General features: G+C 28.7%; 1 protein-coding gene and 1 long non-coding RNA gene across 5 annotated transcripts; one reads left to right on the top strand and one right to left on the bottom strand.

The window, feature by feature from the left end:
- On the top strand, nt 1,415-7,956 carry LOC109353711 (truncated transcription factor CAULIFLOWER A-like). Of its 4 annotated transcripts, none has more exons than XM_019596073.1 (9): nt 1,415-1,527; nt 1,661-1,846; nt 4,105-4,180; nt 4,616-4,680; nt 5,046-5,145; nt 5,325-5,366; nt 6,325-6,366; nt 6,463-6,584; nt 7,943-7,956. In XM_019596073.1, exons 2-9 carry the CDS (start codon nt 1,662-1,664, stop codon nt 7,947-7,949), a joined length of 639 nt encoding a protein of 212 aa, XP_019451618.1. In that variant the 5' UTR covers nt 1,415-1,527; nt 1,661; the 3' UTR covers nt 7,950-7,956. The 4 variants fall into 4 exon arrangements, with proteins under 4 accessions (XP_019451618.1, XP_019451617.1, XP_019451616.1 ...); XM_019596072.1 differs by having other exon boundaries at nt 1,652-1,846; XM_019596071.1 differs by having other exon boundaries at nt 1,649-1,846.
- Nucleotides 11,517-12,166, bottom strand: LOC109353712. The gene is made up of 2 exons (XR_002108479.1): nt 12,099-12,166; nt 11,517-11,701 (listed from the first exon to the last, which is right to left on the bottom strand). It is a non-coding gene; the product is annotated as an uncharacterized LOC109353712 (long non-coding RNA).

Here is a 15,659-nt window from a genome sequence, read left to right as displayed (position 1 = left end):
CATACTCATATGAGAAGTATAGTGAGCCATTAGTTCTATAGTCTTATCATATTATACAAATGACAAAAAGGAGGAATATTGCTCAACTATTTACTACATTTTCTAATTTTGAATATTTTATTCGAGAATGTGAAATTTGTCCAAGACATATATTCACTAGGAAGAGTTAAAATTGAATTATAGTACAAGTTTAGTTATCATATGTAAGAATTAAAATGACCATAGGGCTTAATCAACAAATGGCATAATATAGAGGTTTATATGTAACACAATTTCAAAACACTAATGATTCGTGTTGTACACCTAATCCTATTTATAATCCATTTTTAATTAATTGTAAATATCAATAAAAATAAGCGTGAATTACATTCACATTCGCTGATTTTAATGAAATTACATAAATCATTCATACTTTTTTAAAACCTACATAAATCATTCATAATTATACATATATCTTACACTCACTGTCTATGTAAGATATATAAATGTAATTTCTTAAAACAAAAATAGTGATTAGTGTAAATAAGTCAAACAAAATATAGTATATCGTTGAGACAAGTCCAAATAGTATAAACTTGATGTATATTTATTATTTTTATTTGTTACAAACTACAACAATAAGGCTAAAGAGATGTTTAAATTACTCTCATACTATACGTAACTAACCAAAATAAAGAATAAACATGAACTCTTATACTATTTGGATTTGTCTTCACAATATACCGTATTTTGTTTGACTTAATTACATCTGTCACCATTTTTTATTTAAGAATTACATTTATCTATCTTACAGGGTAGTCAGTATAATGTATATATAATTAAGAATGATTTATATAGATTTTAAAAAAGTCTAGGTAGTTTATGTAATTTTACTAAAACTTAAAATTGAGACGTTTCTTAATAATAATAATAACGTGGACCCCATATTCCCGTACGGACAACTATTGTAAAATTGAGACATAGACAAACATTGTCTTCTCCACTCGACAACGCATAGTACCTTCTTTCTGTCTTCCAATTCCAAACCGACAACACATTTTACTAATAACAAAACCTAGTAGTAGCTCATTTCCTCCTTTTCTTTGTGTTAACTATAAGAATGTTAACTTATTATAACTAAAATCATAAAACTATTATATTATTTTATTTTTGTGTTTTTTTGGTATTATTATGGATATTTTATTATCTATAAATAATGAATTAATACATTCTGTAGTATATAACTATCTATCTTAATAAGTATCGTTTATATGAATCAAAATTTTGATGTTTTGATCATTCTGAGTATCTGACGAAATCTTATACCACTAAATTAATGGTTGATTTGTTTTTTTGTGTGTGATTAATAAGATATGAAATGATTCTTTACTCTTTTATTTTTCATCATCTTGTATTTTATCCTTTTAAGAACCTGTTACCATGTTTATATACCACAAAAATAGAAAGTGGCTATGAGTGGTAAGCTATAGATAGAAACCCACCACTTCTACTGCTGATTTCATACTTTCCCTCTTTGTCTCTATTAAGGTAAATGAATATGATGAATACCCTTTACTCCATTTTATATTTCTATTTAGGGTTTCCTTTTTTGCATTCTCTATATATATATATATCTTTCGTTCTTATTTTCTTCCTATTTTATTCTTAGTAGAGAAGAGAAAATGGGAAGAGGAAGAGTTCAACTGAAGCAGATCGAGAACAAAACAAGTCGTCAAGTAACATTTTCAAAGAGAAGATCTGGGCTGAGGAAAAAAGCACATGAAATTTCTGTGCTTTGTGATGCTCAAGTTGCATTCATTGTCTTCAACAACAAAGGCAAACTTTTTGAGTTTTCTTCTGAATCCAGGTTTTTTAATTATATTCTTCAACCTTTATATCTATTATTAATAGACTGTTATTTTCTCCACACTTAGTTTATAAATATAAAATATCATTTATTATATATATATATATCACTTTGTTAAATCTATTATCAGCATTATATTCAAAAAAACCTTTTCTTTTTTGTGAGTTTTTACCAGTGATTCTCTTTTAAGTAATAATAGTATTCATTTTGTGACTGAAATACCTATAGTGATCACTATTGCTAGTTTGTTTCATTGGTTTTCACACCCTTGTTTTCTCTTATTATGGTCTAATAACTCTACTTATATATTTACCCACTAATTCCTTACACGTGCATGCATTTATATGTATATAATAATAGTATTTTTTTTATAATAGTACATGTATGTACTATATGTAAGAAGTTATTTAGTTTTTATTTTCCTAAGAAGTTATATAGTTTTTTATTTCTTATAGTAAACAACTACTACCAAACAGATTAATATTAAAAGTTGACTTTGGATTTAGCTCTTAGTCATTTCAGGGAATTGATTTTGTAACCTAGTATAGTGTGGCTGTTTATTCAATATATAGTATAATCTAATTTGTGGGAGGAGAAAGTGAAAGAAATAATTAAAGGGGTTTAAGATTTTTATAACAATAGTGTAATATATGTATGTGAGTACTTGAACATTGGTTCTTTACATCTAGTTTATGTTCAAATGAAGCACAAGGGCCTTCACTTTATGAGATCTATCTATAAATATACAAAACCTAGATAATATGGTGCTTCCCCATGAATCCATTGTTAATTAGACATAAAGTTACTCATTTTGTATTTTTTTTTTATAAGTAAAGAATTGTATTAAAATGGCACAAGGGGTGTCAACCCGAATGCAAAATGGATTACAAAATAAAAGAAGGCAGAAAGCACATTAAAAAATACAACATTTTAGATTATTCCACCACTGAGCAAAGATGAATGAATTTTGATTAATGCTCGAAACAAACCAAGACTATGATCTAACTTGAATCAAGTCCATAATTTGCACAAAACTAACCTCCTTATCCGAAAAAATGGAGTCGTTCCGTATTAACCAAATGAATCAAATCACAGTAAACTACAACATTTTTCACTCATTTTGTATTACTACTTCCTTTTCTAGTTTGTTTTGAAGAATTTTTTGACTTCATTTATTTGTTTCCTTTAGAAGTTGAACTATGTGTTGATGTTTCTCATATTTATCCGTATTTAATATTTTCTTATTTTATCTAAGTAGTTGAAAAAATAACTATCATATAGAAAAATGATATAGAGAGGTAGAAATGTCAAAACGGGTTATTTGATTGGTTTGGATCATTTTACTTCGGACCATGCATCCACTTCAAGCCAAATTAAAAAGGCTTGATTTAAATTTAGACAACTAAAATGATGTTTAAACTCATATCTTACGTGGTAATCGGTTTATCCGAGCTGGCCAAACAATGTTTAAATAAAATAAAATAAAACACATTGGTTTGTAATAATTGAATTTAGTATGAGCATTTGAGATGTTCATATACACAATAAGATTCTTAATTTTATGATTCAAATTTAGACAACAATAACAATAAAACAGGAAATATATCAACAGTAAAACATCAACTGCAGAACACAATTACAGCAACAGCAAAAATAAGACAATGACTTTACAACAGAAACAACAATATCAGCAGAAAACACAGTAACACATAAACTGCAACAACAGCAAAAAAATAACAATATAAAAACAGCAGCAATAATACTCTCTCATATTTATATTTTTATATCATTATGGTTCTCCAACTTTCTTTCTTTTTTATTCCCAAAAGTAATTTTATTAATGATATACCCAAGATAGGTAGAGAGAATTTACATAGGGTTAGAGAATAACATAAAGAAAACTAAATAAAATGCTCATCTTGAATGAGTAATTGCACAATGTGTTGAGTAGATGAGTTGAAAATTACTTTAGGCATTGGCAATATACAAAACCTTTGTATCAAAGTTTATTACAACATTGATGGAGCAAGAATGAATTAAATTATAATACTCACTTTACCCTAAGTTCTCAGAAAATTGAAGAGAATATCCAGAAACATTCCTTCAATATATATCTTGCAAAGTAGCAACTTGTTACTTATGATTTTGTGTTTAAGATATCCTTTAGTTGCATAGCATGTACAAATTTTTATTTATTTTGTAGTTAGTAGAATAATAAAAATTTGTAATTCAAGTTATTTATTGAACTATTGGAACAGCATGAAAATCATTCTGGAGCGGTATGAGAGACATGGCCATGAAGCACAAATTGATGGTGCTAATATTGAATCACAGGTACTATATAGAAACATTCCATTTATTTCTAAGAGTGCCTTTGATTTGTTGAGAAATGAGTGATAACACAAGATAAAAAAATTGTCCCTTGTAGCATTGATTTCAGTTCTACAAAACATCCTCCTAAGAGAGCACAAAAATCACCATCCTTGGTAAACTTGTTGACAAATTAACAATATTAATCAACGAGACGTTAGTCTAGTGATGTAAGGTCTTATTGAATTCTCGAATATAGTAGTAAGTCAAAAGTTTGATTCCTCATAACAACACTTGTTGGCAGAAGCAGTCACGCACCTAAAAAAAGATTAGCAGATACTCTTATTTATATAAAAAATTAATAATATTAAAAGATTCTAACATAATTATCTTAAGGTAATACTTTATTCTCAAAATTAAATTAGTTAATGGACTCACTAAAGATCATTTTGTTTTAAGGGAAACTGGTCCTTGGATTGCTTCAAGCTCAACAACAAAGTTGAAGTGTTGGAGAGGAATTTAAGGTACATATTTTAGTTTTCATGATGAACTTTAAACTTCCACTTTATGTCGATTATAGACAAAATATTGTTCAAAAACATTATATCCCCTCTCTTCCTTTTTATTTTGTAAGGTTATTATACATAGTTTAAGAAATATGATTAATATGTCTATTTCAATTATATTTATGTATTATTTTCCTACTTTAACTTCTGCCATCTCTCCATAACAATTACATTAGTTATTAATTTTTCACTCATTGTCTCTTTATTAATTAGGTATACATTCTTAAAATGCAATAGTAGAAATGTAAAAACAATATTTACATGCTTCAAAACTAAGAGTTTTAAGAAAATAATAAAAAATAACTTATATGAATTAAATGTAGAAACTATGTTGGACATGATCTGGATCCCTTGAACTTGAGAGAACTTCAGAGTTTGGAACAACAACTTGACATGGCTCTAAAGCGCATCCGAACAAAAAAGGTAAAATATTGCTTTATCATTTTCGAGAAATTAATATATTAAAATATATAACAACTAAATGAAATTCATGTATTCTAAAAAAAAATAAGTTAACTACTTTAGCATATGAAACATTTGGTCTTAATTTGTTTTCAGCTAATTTTCAATGCCAATTAATCATTATGATGATTTGTATGCAGAACCAAGTTATAAATGAATCTATCTCTGAGCTTCAGAAAAAGGTAAGGGATAAGTCATGGTGGTATTCAGTATTGGAAATATGTAAAATGGTATATGTAGAGATTAGGGACGGTAAAAAACCCGACTTGTGGGTACCCGTAAAAATACCCGTAACGGGTACCCGCAATAATAGCTTATGGCGGGAGCGGGTTTTGTGATACCCGCCCTGCGGGTATCGCAAATTTATATATTTAATTTTTAGTTTAACTTTTATATATATTTATTATTATTTTAATATTATATATCATATACTTTATTATTAATTCATAATAAATTATACATATTTAACTATGATCATAAATTTATCATATAAATATCATGTTATTTATGTAACAATTATTTTTACATAATGATTGTTATAAATTATATAAATATATAATTAAAATTAAAAACTCATTGGGTACCCATAAATACCCGCTATCCACACGGGTACCCACAAATATTGCGAGTTTGGGCACGGGAAAGCACTACATACGCGCCCGTTGTCATCCCTAGTAGAGACACACATTAACATTAAAGTTCTCTATAGCATAATATATTTGGTAAACATTTGGCATTGAGAATGAAAACTAAGATAGAAATCTTGTATTAAAAAACTATACAATTAATTATGTGTTTGGTACATAATGAGTTTTTTATTATAATTATAAATGGTGAGATTATAATTTTTGAGATTATAAATTGGAAAATAAACCAACTTATCAAACTTGAACATGTTTGTTTTTTATATTTTTGCTTTGTTTTCTTGGTTTATAAGTTTTTTTTATCAACTAAACTTTTATTTCTATTTTTTATTTCTTAATGGATGCCCCATCAATGGTATTTTTTATTTTTATTGCTACTGGATTTATTAAAAAAATTGCGTGCACATTGCAATTATTTTTCAATAGTACTATTCAATGGTATATGCATAAAGATAGTTAAAAATATAAACATAACTTTATGGTGTGAATATGACAGGCAAGGCTATTGCATGATCAAAACAACAATGTAGCAAATAAGGTAGAAACCATACACTAGACTCTATTAATCTTCTACTATACACAAATGATTTAAAATAAAAATTGGCTTTTAATTCATATATTATATTTTGGCTAGATTAAAGAGCAAGAGAAGATAGTGGGTGAAAATCAACAATGTTGGCCACAAACCCTTTACCCAAATTCTTCAACCTTCAACTTATGTTCACCACAAAGATTGGTTCCTTCTCTAACACTTGGGTATTTCTCTTCTCTCTATTTCTCTACTAAGCATGTAATATTGAGAAGGAATATCATTATTTGTAAAGGGATATGTAAAAATACAAAGGAAGGTGTAAATGTTAATTAACGTAAAAAAAAAAGATACATTTATGCTGCTTAATTAGTTATATATAGGAATAAAAAAGTTAACATGAATTATCTAAGTTCCTAGTATGCATAGAAGATTGTTCAAGTAAATGTATAATTTTGAGAAATTATTATTATATGGTCTCAATCAAATCTCCACAATAAAATTGAAATGAAATCATTTAATTTTAAATCATTAATAAATTGAACAACCATGATTTAATTGTCATTTATTAGTCTTGAACCATATAATAATTTCCTTTCAATTTTGACCATGAACCAATGTCATGAGCATATGTTAATGTCATTTATAAAATTTCATTGTTTTGAATTCATTCAATAATGTTGTGTTAACACATGGTTCAATTATTGTATAATAAACTTAACATGTAAAGTGGGTTATATTATCTTAATTTTGTGATAACATAAAAGGTACTAAGTCTCTTCTCTTGTCTTAAATTTGTGGAAACGAAAGGGTATTCATGTTAGCATTATAGAAAATAGAAATGATAGTTGGGTATTATTTTTCTATTGATATGCTTTTAATATTTACATGTGTATGTAGAACTTGTATCATCCCCATCCACATAAGTGTGTTACATTTTTCTATAACTTTTTACATTGTTATTGCTGGAAATTAGTGGACACATAAAACCCAATTGTTGCTTCTATATGAATTTACATAGATCTATGACTATGATAAGAGAAAAGATTGATAATTGATTCATGATATTTTTTTATCTAAAATCCTCTCACCCTTTTGGGTAAAGAACTAATCTCTTCCGGGATTCGTGGATGTCTCTCCTAACAAGTGTCGCTTCCATAAATCGAAATTTTAACCTTTTGATTATCCTATGGATCTAGCAAGTCCTTACACCACATACTTTGTTGGTTTCTATTGCTATGCCTTTCATACTAGACATTTGTTAGTTTTCCATATATAAATTATTGTAGATCATCAAGTTGTTGGAATAGTGGTATAAGGTCTCGTTAGATCTGAGAAAGATCAAAATATCAAATGTTCGATTCCTGGTAATACATCTTGAAAGAGATTAATTTCTTATTCATAAGATGAGGGGATATACTTGATAGTACCAAAAAATATAGATATCATTGTCACCTATAAATCAACTGTCCCTTATTAATCTCATTTCTACTTTGTTAGAACAAATTTAAGCTGAATTGTTTCACTAAGGACTCATTTTGACATAGGTCAATTATATCTAATTATTAATACATTATTGTTTCAGATTATAAAAAGTTTCAAAATGGTGCAGTGGGACTATACAAGCAAGTGCATCAACACTCTGATCCCACCATGGATGCTGCATCATTTTACCATATAAAATGGCTTCACAATGTTAAGTTTAGTGACATGTAATAAATGTTGAAGGCATCAACTAAGTCAAATAATAAAATGTTTATAGCTATGTGGCAATTTTAATTACTTAGTATTCTTGTGTATAGGGTATGTATGCCCTTAAAATCTGATGGTATTATTGGCAATGCAACTATAATGTCACAGGTTAAGGCTAGTGATTATTATGGTATACACGTGGTGCACAAGTTTTGTATTATAGTAATAGAAACTCACGTTTATATGGTGTTTTAGACCAACTAAAATGTATTATTTAAAAAAGTTGTAAAAATATAAACTAATATTTTATATTATTTGGTTAATTTTATGGAGTAGGAACATAGAGATAAATCCATTTAAACATATGATCCTTCTTCGTCGAAAGAAGCTTATGTTGTTTATAAATATTGCATTTTGGAACTTAAATCTCAAATTAATTTATAGGGCACACAAAAAAATGGTGCATGATGTGTTCCCCAGGAATTTGGTATCTACTTTTAATTGTAATTTTAAGAAAATTGCTACAACATTGAACGACTATTGATTTTATTGATTCAAGTCATACATATTTACTTACTTTCAAGCAAGATTTGGGTTGTAGCTTTGTAAATGGGGAAACCTGGTTGAAAGGGCTGAGATCTTCTCCAATATTAGAGAGTCCAATATTAAAATATAAAGCTTAGATTTGATTTCACCATTTATAATAATATTTTGTCTATAAATATTTTAAAATCTATACATTCAAATCTTTTTAAAGTCACATGTTATAATCTTATATAGTAATATTAGTCCCTCTAGTAATAGAAATTGTCCATTTTCCATTGAAAGGTTAATATATTCTTGATATTCCAGACATGAATGAGATTGTCCCCATAAATAATACTTGCAATTAAAAGAAAAAGTTGCAACTCCACATGTCTCCTTTTCTTATTTAGGTATTAAGGTAGAAGAGAGAAAATAAGTTGTGTTAAAAAAAAGGTTGTAAAAAATTCATTCTTTCATGTGAAAGTTGGACAAAATATATACCCCATTTTAATACTAACAAAAATGTCGCTTGAAAAGAAAAAGATGAAAGTCAAGGTAGAGGGAACAAGAACTTTCCAAAGAATGGTAAGAGTTGTTAATAATTTATATGGCATCTTACCTTTTAGTCATTTTATCAAATTTATTTCATTTGTAATTAATTAATTGATTAGTTAATTCAGCAATAAATAAATAAATTGTTAAATTTAAAAAATAAACAAATAAGATATTTCCACAACTAATTTTATCAAAATGCTCTAATTCATTTCTAACTAGGTCTTGGGCAGCTTCCAAAGGAGACAATCATATTTCAAAGGAGACAATCATATTCGAGCTGACAACATTTACAACATAGTGAAGTTAGCTCTCGGAAGGGATTTATTAACATACACAAGACTTGGATCATAATCTTGCTTAAGGGAAAACAAGGTTACATATATCACTTGAATCAACTAAACATTGCTTGAAACAAGTCAACAAAGGGGAATGGAAGATTCGGTTGAACAAAATAGACCAAATTGGTATGAAATATTAATTTTAGAGATTTATGATATTTTAACTTTACTCTTTATTTTCTATGTACAAATGATTTAGAAGATTATAGTGGTATTAATATTCTTGAAGAATGTAAAATTGAGAGGTGGAGTAAATTAAGGTGATAAAAGAACACTAGTTCAAAGTAGGAAATATAGCAAACTCAGTTGAACCAAGCGCACCAAATTGGTGTGAAATGTTAAATTTAATTAGAGATTATAGCAAATTTAATTGAACCAAGTAAGTTGGAATTGATATAAAATATTATAGAGATTTATCCTTTTAACTTTATAAAGATTTGCTTCATAAATATATTCACTGTTCCTTTATTAGGTGAGGAGATTAGAGAAAATTAATGAGATGCAACATTTTAGAGTGTATTATATCATTATATTTATATGTTGTGAAGTGTAATTAAGAAACTTCTTGCATGCTGAGGTGAAATAAAATATTAATTGAGGTGCTTAAATGTTGTTGCATTATTGGGAAGTGTAGAAAATGTAAAATAAAAATGATTTAACATAGAAACGTATTTACAGCGTAATATTTATAGTGTGAATGTAAAGATTCATACACATTCAATATATTATCTATCATTCATTTGTATTACTTTTTAAGTCATGACAAAGTTTTCATCTAAAAATTGCACCTTCTTTTTCCTTCACAGTTTTGACCAAGTGGGAAATTCAATATCAAAATAAACTTGGATGAGATTGAAATCACAACAATGGTTAAGAAAAAGCACCAAACAAACCTTTTAATCAAGGTTAAGTGTTTCATCAAATAGCATCACCTAGACCAAAATAAAAAGCCAAATATATAACAAATCTATCAGGAATAAACTTTGTCAATAGCAAAACCAAATATTATTCTAACTTTAGCTTTCAAGTAATAGGGGTGGAGATAGAGTCATTTACTTATTGCCTGAATTATTTTTTAGTCCCTACAATATTCATTTCTTTTCAGTCTTTACATTTTAAAAAATTTCCGAAAAGTACCATTAGGTTTTGTTTGGGGGTGTGGTTTTAGAAAGAAAAGGAAATTATGACTTTGGAAAGTCTTCCTCTTGTTTGGGAGTTGGATGAAGGAGAATAGAAGGTTTTGGAGGGTTTCTCAAACCAAACTCTCCAAAACTCTTCATGTGACTATTTTTAAAGTTCCCAAAATTTGGAGTTTTTGTTTAGATAAAATATCAAAATACTTAAATATTTTTAGTAATATTATATAGTTATATATTATTGTTTATTTCTCATTGTTAATTACATTTTTAAAGGAAAATTAAAAAATATTTTTACATTATCATTAGTTTATCCTCCCTATCTAACTTTCATACTCCAAAACAAGAAATAATTGTCTTTTTTTCAATTCCTAACCCTTTGCTCCCTCTCATTCCTTTTCCTTCTTAACTTCCAAAAAAGCATGATCTTTGCTATGCTACCAAGACAATTATTGATATATATGAAAAATGTGGGATAATAAATTAGTAGAATGGAATTGGTTTTCCAAATTGTGCTGGTACCAGAAGGGTCAAAGTAAACAAACTAAGAGATATGGCTGATATCCAACCAAGTCTAGTTTTTTATATAACTAAGAGTATTCACTAACAAGTGTCTCTCATAGGAATCAAACCTTTAACCTTTGGCCTAGTACGATAAATGGGAATCCAGTAAGACCAACATCTCGTTGGTGACCAAGTGTAGTTTGGTTCCCATTCCACTTCTCACAATAAGAGCATGAGCATGGGATTCAAATCCTGAAAACAACTTTTTTACTTGCAAGAGTAAGACTTAGTATACTCATCCTCCGTAGGCCCAACTACATGGGAGTCTCGTGCACTCGGCCGCATTTTTTTTTTAAGGAAAAACTATATCTTTACCTTCAAGACAAGTTGGACAAACATCCTCCTCTTCTGATGAAAGTTTTGGTGGGGACTTAGATAGATGCTCCTTTGATCCATCTTCACAGGCACATTCATTCCATTTGTCTCCTGATCTTAAAGATTCTAGACTCATATCTACATCACTTCTTAGAGTTTCTGATTCCTCATTCAAATGACTTGAACCCTTCTCATGCCTTGAGCGGAAATACCGAGGTTCTGCATCATAAGATAATTAGATTAACAAAATAGGAAGAGAAAAAAACAGAGACAAAAAATTGAGTTTTCCATAAAAGAAGAAACTATCAACCCAGAAATACATGCTAATTGCGGAAAATGAAAAGACCCATTTTAAATTATCAAAATAAACGTCAATTAGAAGGGTTTAAATGACAATCAGAAGTGAAATATAGAAGTGGGTATGAGGGAAAAGAAAAAAAGATTGAATTTTTATGATAAAAAAACAGAGTAGAGAAATAGAGAGAGAAGAACGTGGAAATTGGGAATTGGGTTAAAGCAGAGACAGATTATGATGGTTGAGAAATAATTGTGAAATAGATAGTGGTGGGAATTTTGGATTTTTATGTGAGATTAAAGTTACTTTCATTCACTTAACTCTCTATGTATCTTCATTTGACTCTAGCTATGTTCTTGGTTTGGGTTTGGTGGAATGAGAAAAACTTGTTAGAGATCACCTAGCTAGTAATAGTTTGATAAATCATATAAATTGTAGGTCTTATTTTCTCTCTCCTCCTATCTTTCTCTTTCTTCTCTACTAATTTCTATCACCATATTTTCGAACGACAAAATTTACTACCTTATATATCATATTGGCTGGTTCGATCGGAAAACTGGTATATCAGACTCCTAACTGGTAAGATATAGATATTGAACTGGTCAAGTATTAAAATTGGTCAAAACTAGTAAAAAATTTGTCAAAATTGGTCAAGACTAGTGAATCGGTCGGTATTTGACTAAACCAGCCGGTTTATACACATAGTTTTTTTTTTTAACTTAAAAACTCATTACAAGGTGAGTCATGTTTCCGACTCTTCTTCAACACTTCAAGGCACATGCTTCCAAGGCATACTTAGATTACACCTTTTGATTTCTAACATTCGTGTAATCTCAGTGACATTTGTGTAATTTGTTAAGTGATATTTTTAGATTGATATATGTTTTGTAATTTAGACTTTGAATTTGTTGAAGACTTAAAGTTGTTTGTTTATCTGAATTTTGAGTAGATTATGAGTATGAATAATAAATTTGAGTATCTTCCGATTTAATCGCATGCGATTTAATTAATGAACTATCAGTTGAACCACTGTATCACTATATTAGTATATACTAGTACATTGATCGGTTTGATAACCGATAAGCTTTTACACTGTTTTTTCTATTTTTTTTCATCCATCCCTTACCCTACTCGTGTATTCTCTCTCCATCAACCTTCACATTACCTCATCTGAATTTTCTTCACAATTTTAGTTCTAAAAAAATCATATGAACTTATATCTTCATCAATCCTTACATTACCCCAACTTTTATAAAAATCAACCCAGTTAATACCATTCCTATTATGCAATTGAACTTGTTTTTTTTTTCACCACAAAGGTAGGAAGACATGATATGGAAAGAGAAAGTGTGAAAGAATAACATAAAAATAATCTAGGTTTTTCACTAATTCAAATAGATATTTTTAGTGAATAAATAAAATTAACTATTATTAAATACTACCATACACTAAAATGTAATTTTTATCTGCCATAAACTAAAGTAAAGGTTGAGTACACTATCAATGATTAAAATTATATTTTTCATGTCAAGCATTAAAGTAAATCAAAATGGTTATTTACTCAGTTATTATTTTAAATTTATAAGCCTTTTTCTTATATAAATACCTAGGTGTTTTATGGTAAACTAAGCTCAAAATATGAAGTGTCAACTAGGAAAATCCTCAGAGGTGTTTTTTTCCTTCAAAAAATTCCATGTTGATAACTACATGTGTAGGCAGAAATGTTGAATTTGAGGGATCTCCATTGATATTGATAGATGGAAGGATAACTTCGTCCAACATATCAAAAAAGTGAAAATGTGTCACAAAGCTTTTCTTTTTCAAGAACTACAAGTGACACCATAGAACAAAGTGACACTATTATTGTATCTTCCTACTAAATTATCATATTAATTCTCATACCCATAAAAAATGACACATGTCACTTGTAATCTAATCATTAATAAATAAATTATACATGTTATCTTCTTATGAGTAATAGGATTAGTAGGAGAATATATCATTTTCCTTTTTTATTCAACATTAAATACTCATTTTTGTCTCTATATTTTTCGATTTTACCAGTTTAGTTCTTTAAAAATTGGAAAATTCAAAATAGTACCTAGAAAACTCAACTGTAAGTAAAATTGTTCATTTTAGCATGTTTTACAATACCTGATAATGACTAATTTGACTCAAAAATGACTAATCTAATCCACATTTAAAAAATTTAGAGATCATTTTGAATTTTTCAATTTATAAGATACCAAACTGTTAAGATAACAAAACATGAGGAATTGAAATAAATATTTAGTTTATGTAGAAAAACAATACAGACCGAAGTAGAATAATCATGCTTAGTGATTAAGATTCGTCTTAACACTCGTTACACTCAATGTTATGGATACTCAAGATTATCTCAACCAAAACTAGTTGGACAAAGTTAAGTTTAGAAAAAACAATCTTAGGGTTACATTATACTTTTGGTTGTTATAAGTTACCCCTTTTTTAATTTGAACCCGTATAAAAAGACATGTTAAATCAAACCTTAAACTATTTTTGAAAGTTCGATACATTCTTAAAAAAATTATGTTTTAATTGAGGCCTTAAACTTTAAAAAGTTATATTAATGATTCTTTGAAATTAAATTTTATATTTGGTCCATGAATTTAAAAGTTATTTATCATTAGATGCTTAGAAGTTTATTTCAATTTTCATCTTAAAATAATATTAATAATGAAATAAATAATTTAATTTAATTAATTAAATGAGGGACCCATGTTTTATTTCTCTTAAGCCAAAATCATATAATAGAGATGTTCTGTTTTATTTTTGTACAATATATTGTTCTGTTCTCACTTTTCATGTGAAACATGTTTTGTTTTCATTTTTATTTGAATAACCATATACTAAATAAGGTATTAGAAATAACTTAAAATGATTCCATATGCACTTATGATCCAAGGAAATCAGGGTTGACCGAGGCAAAACCAAGATTGACCGTGAAAATATGGCTCTTGATCAAGACAGGCCTGACCGAGGAACCACACGCACATTGCACCAGTTTCTGACCATGTCCTACGCACCAACTTATGGGCTTAGCACATGGGACTTGGCACAACAGTTTCTGACCGAGGTGCCTGTACCTTGGCGCACCAAACTAGTCATCAAGGCGCATCAACATGGGACTAGGCGCAGCAAGTATGACCGAGGAACGTGGGACTTGGCGAGACACACAAAACTTGACTGAGGGGCATAAACATCCTAGCCTGTTTTCTGACTGTGTCTCTTGGGTCATGGTGCCTGTTTTCTAACCATGTATCAGAAAACATGTTTGGCACACCAGTTGCCTTTTTGGGCTTATATAGGGGATTTTTTGTTATTTCTATGGGCTTTTTTGAGGTTTTCCTCTTTTAGGTAGCTTATGGTTAATTCTAGTAAATTAGTTAGGGGATAGTTTGTTGTATTAGTTGTTGCTTTCTTTTGAAGCAATCATCTTTCTCTTGTATATAAAGGGGTGATTATCCCTTTAGTTAATCAATCAAGCGTATCTCCCTACAATTTTTTAGTACTATCAAGCGTATCCTCTCATGTAAGGAACTAATCTCTTTCGTGGTTCGTAGCTGTCCTCAATAAGTGTCGCTCCCAATAATCCAACCCTCAACCTCGAGAATCTAATGAAGCCTTACAACACTCTTATTGGTAAAACATGAAGTTTGTTTACTCTCTATACATCCCAAAATCATACTCAAACTCTTTTTATTATATGCCTACTTCCGAAATCGGAAAACTTTTTCCATTACTTTTAAAACACAAAATTCTATTATTCATTATTTAATTGTCATTTCTCAGTACAATTTTCTACTCAATAACTTTTTCTTTCTTTTCTTATCTCCTCCTAGA

This window comes from Lupinus angustifolius, chromosome LG08 (genome assembly GCF_001865875.1).
Source record: "Lupinus angustifolius cultivar Tanjil chromosome LG08, LupAngTanjil_v1.0, whole genome shotgun sequence".
NCBI lineage: Eukaryota > Viridiplantae > Streptophyta > Magnoliopsida > Fabales > Fabaceae > Lupinus > Lupinus angustifolius.
Note: the sequence above shows the minus strand (reverse complement) of the source record. Positions and strands in the feature narration are given on the sequence as shown.

Excerpts from the sequence above, each read along its gene's own strand:
- LOC109353711 (XM_019596073.1), top strand. The coding sequence starts at position 1,662 with ATGGGAAGAGGAAGAGTTCAACTGAAGCAGATCGAGAACAAAACAAGT. Across the intron at positions 4,681-5,045 it reads GTGTTGGAGAGGAATTTAAG|AAACTATGTTGGACATGATC; the intron begins GTACATATTTTA and ends AATTAAATGTAG. Across the intron at positions 5,146-5,324 it reads AGCGCATCCGAACAAAAAAG|AACCAAGTTATAAATGAATC; the intron begins GTAAAATATTGC and ends ATTTGTATGCAG.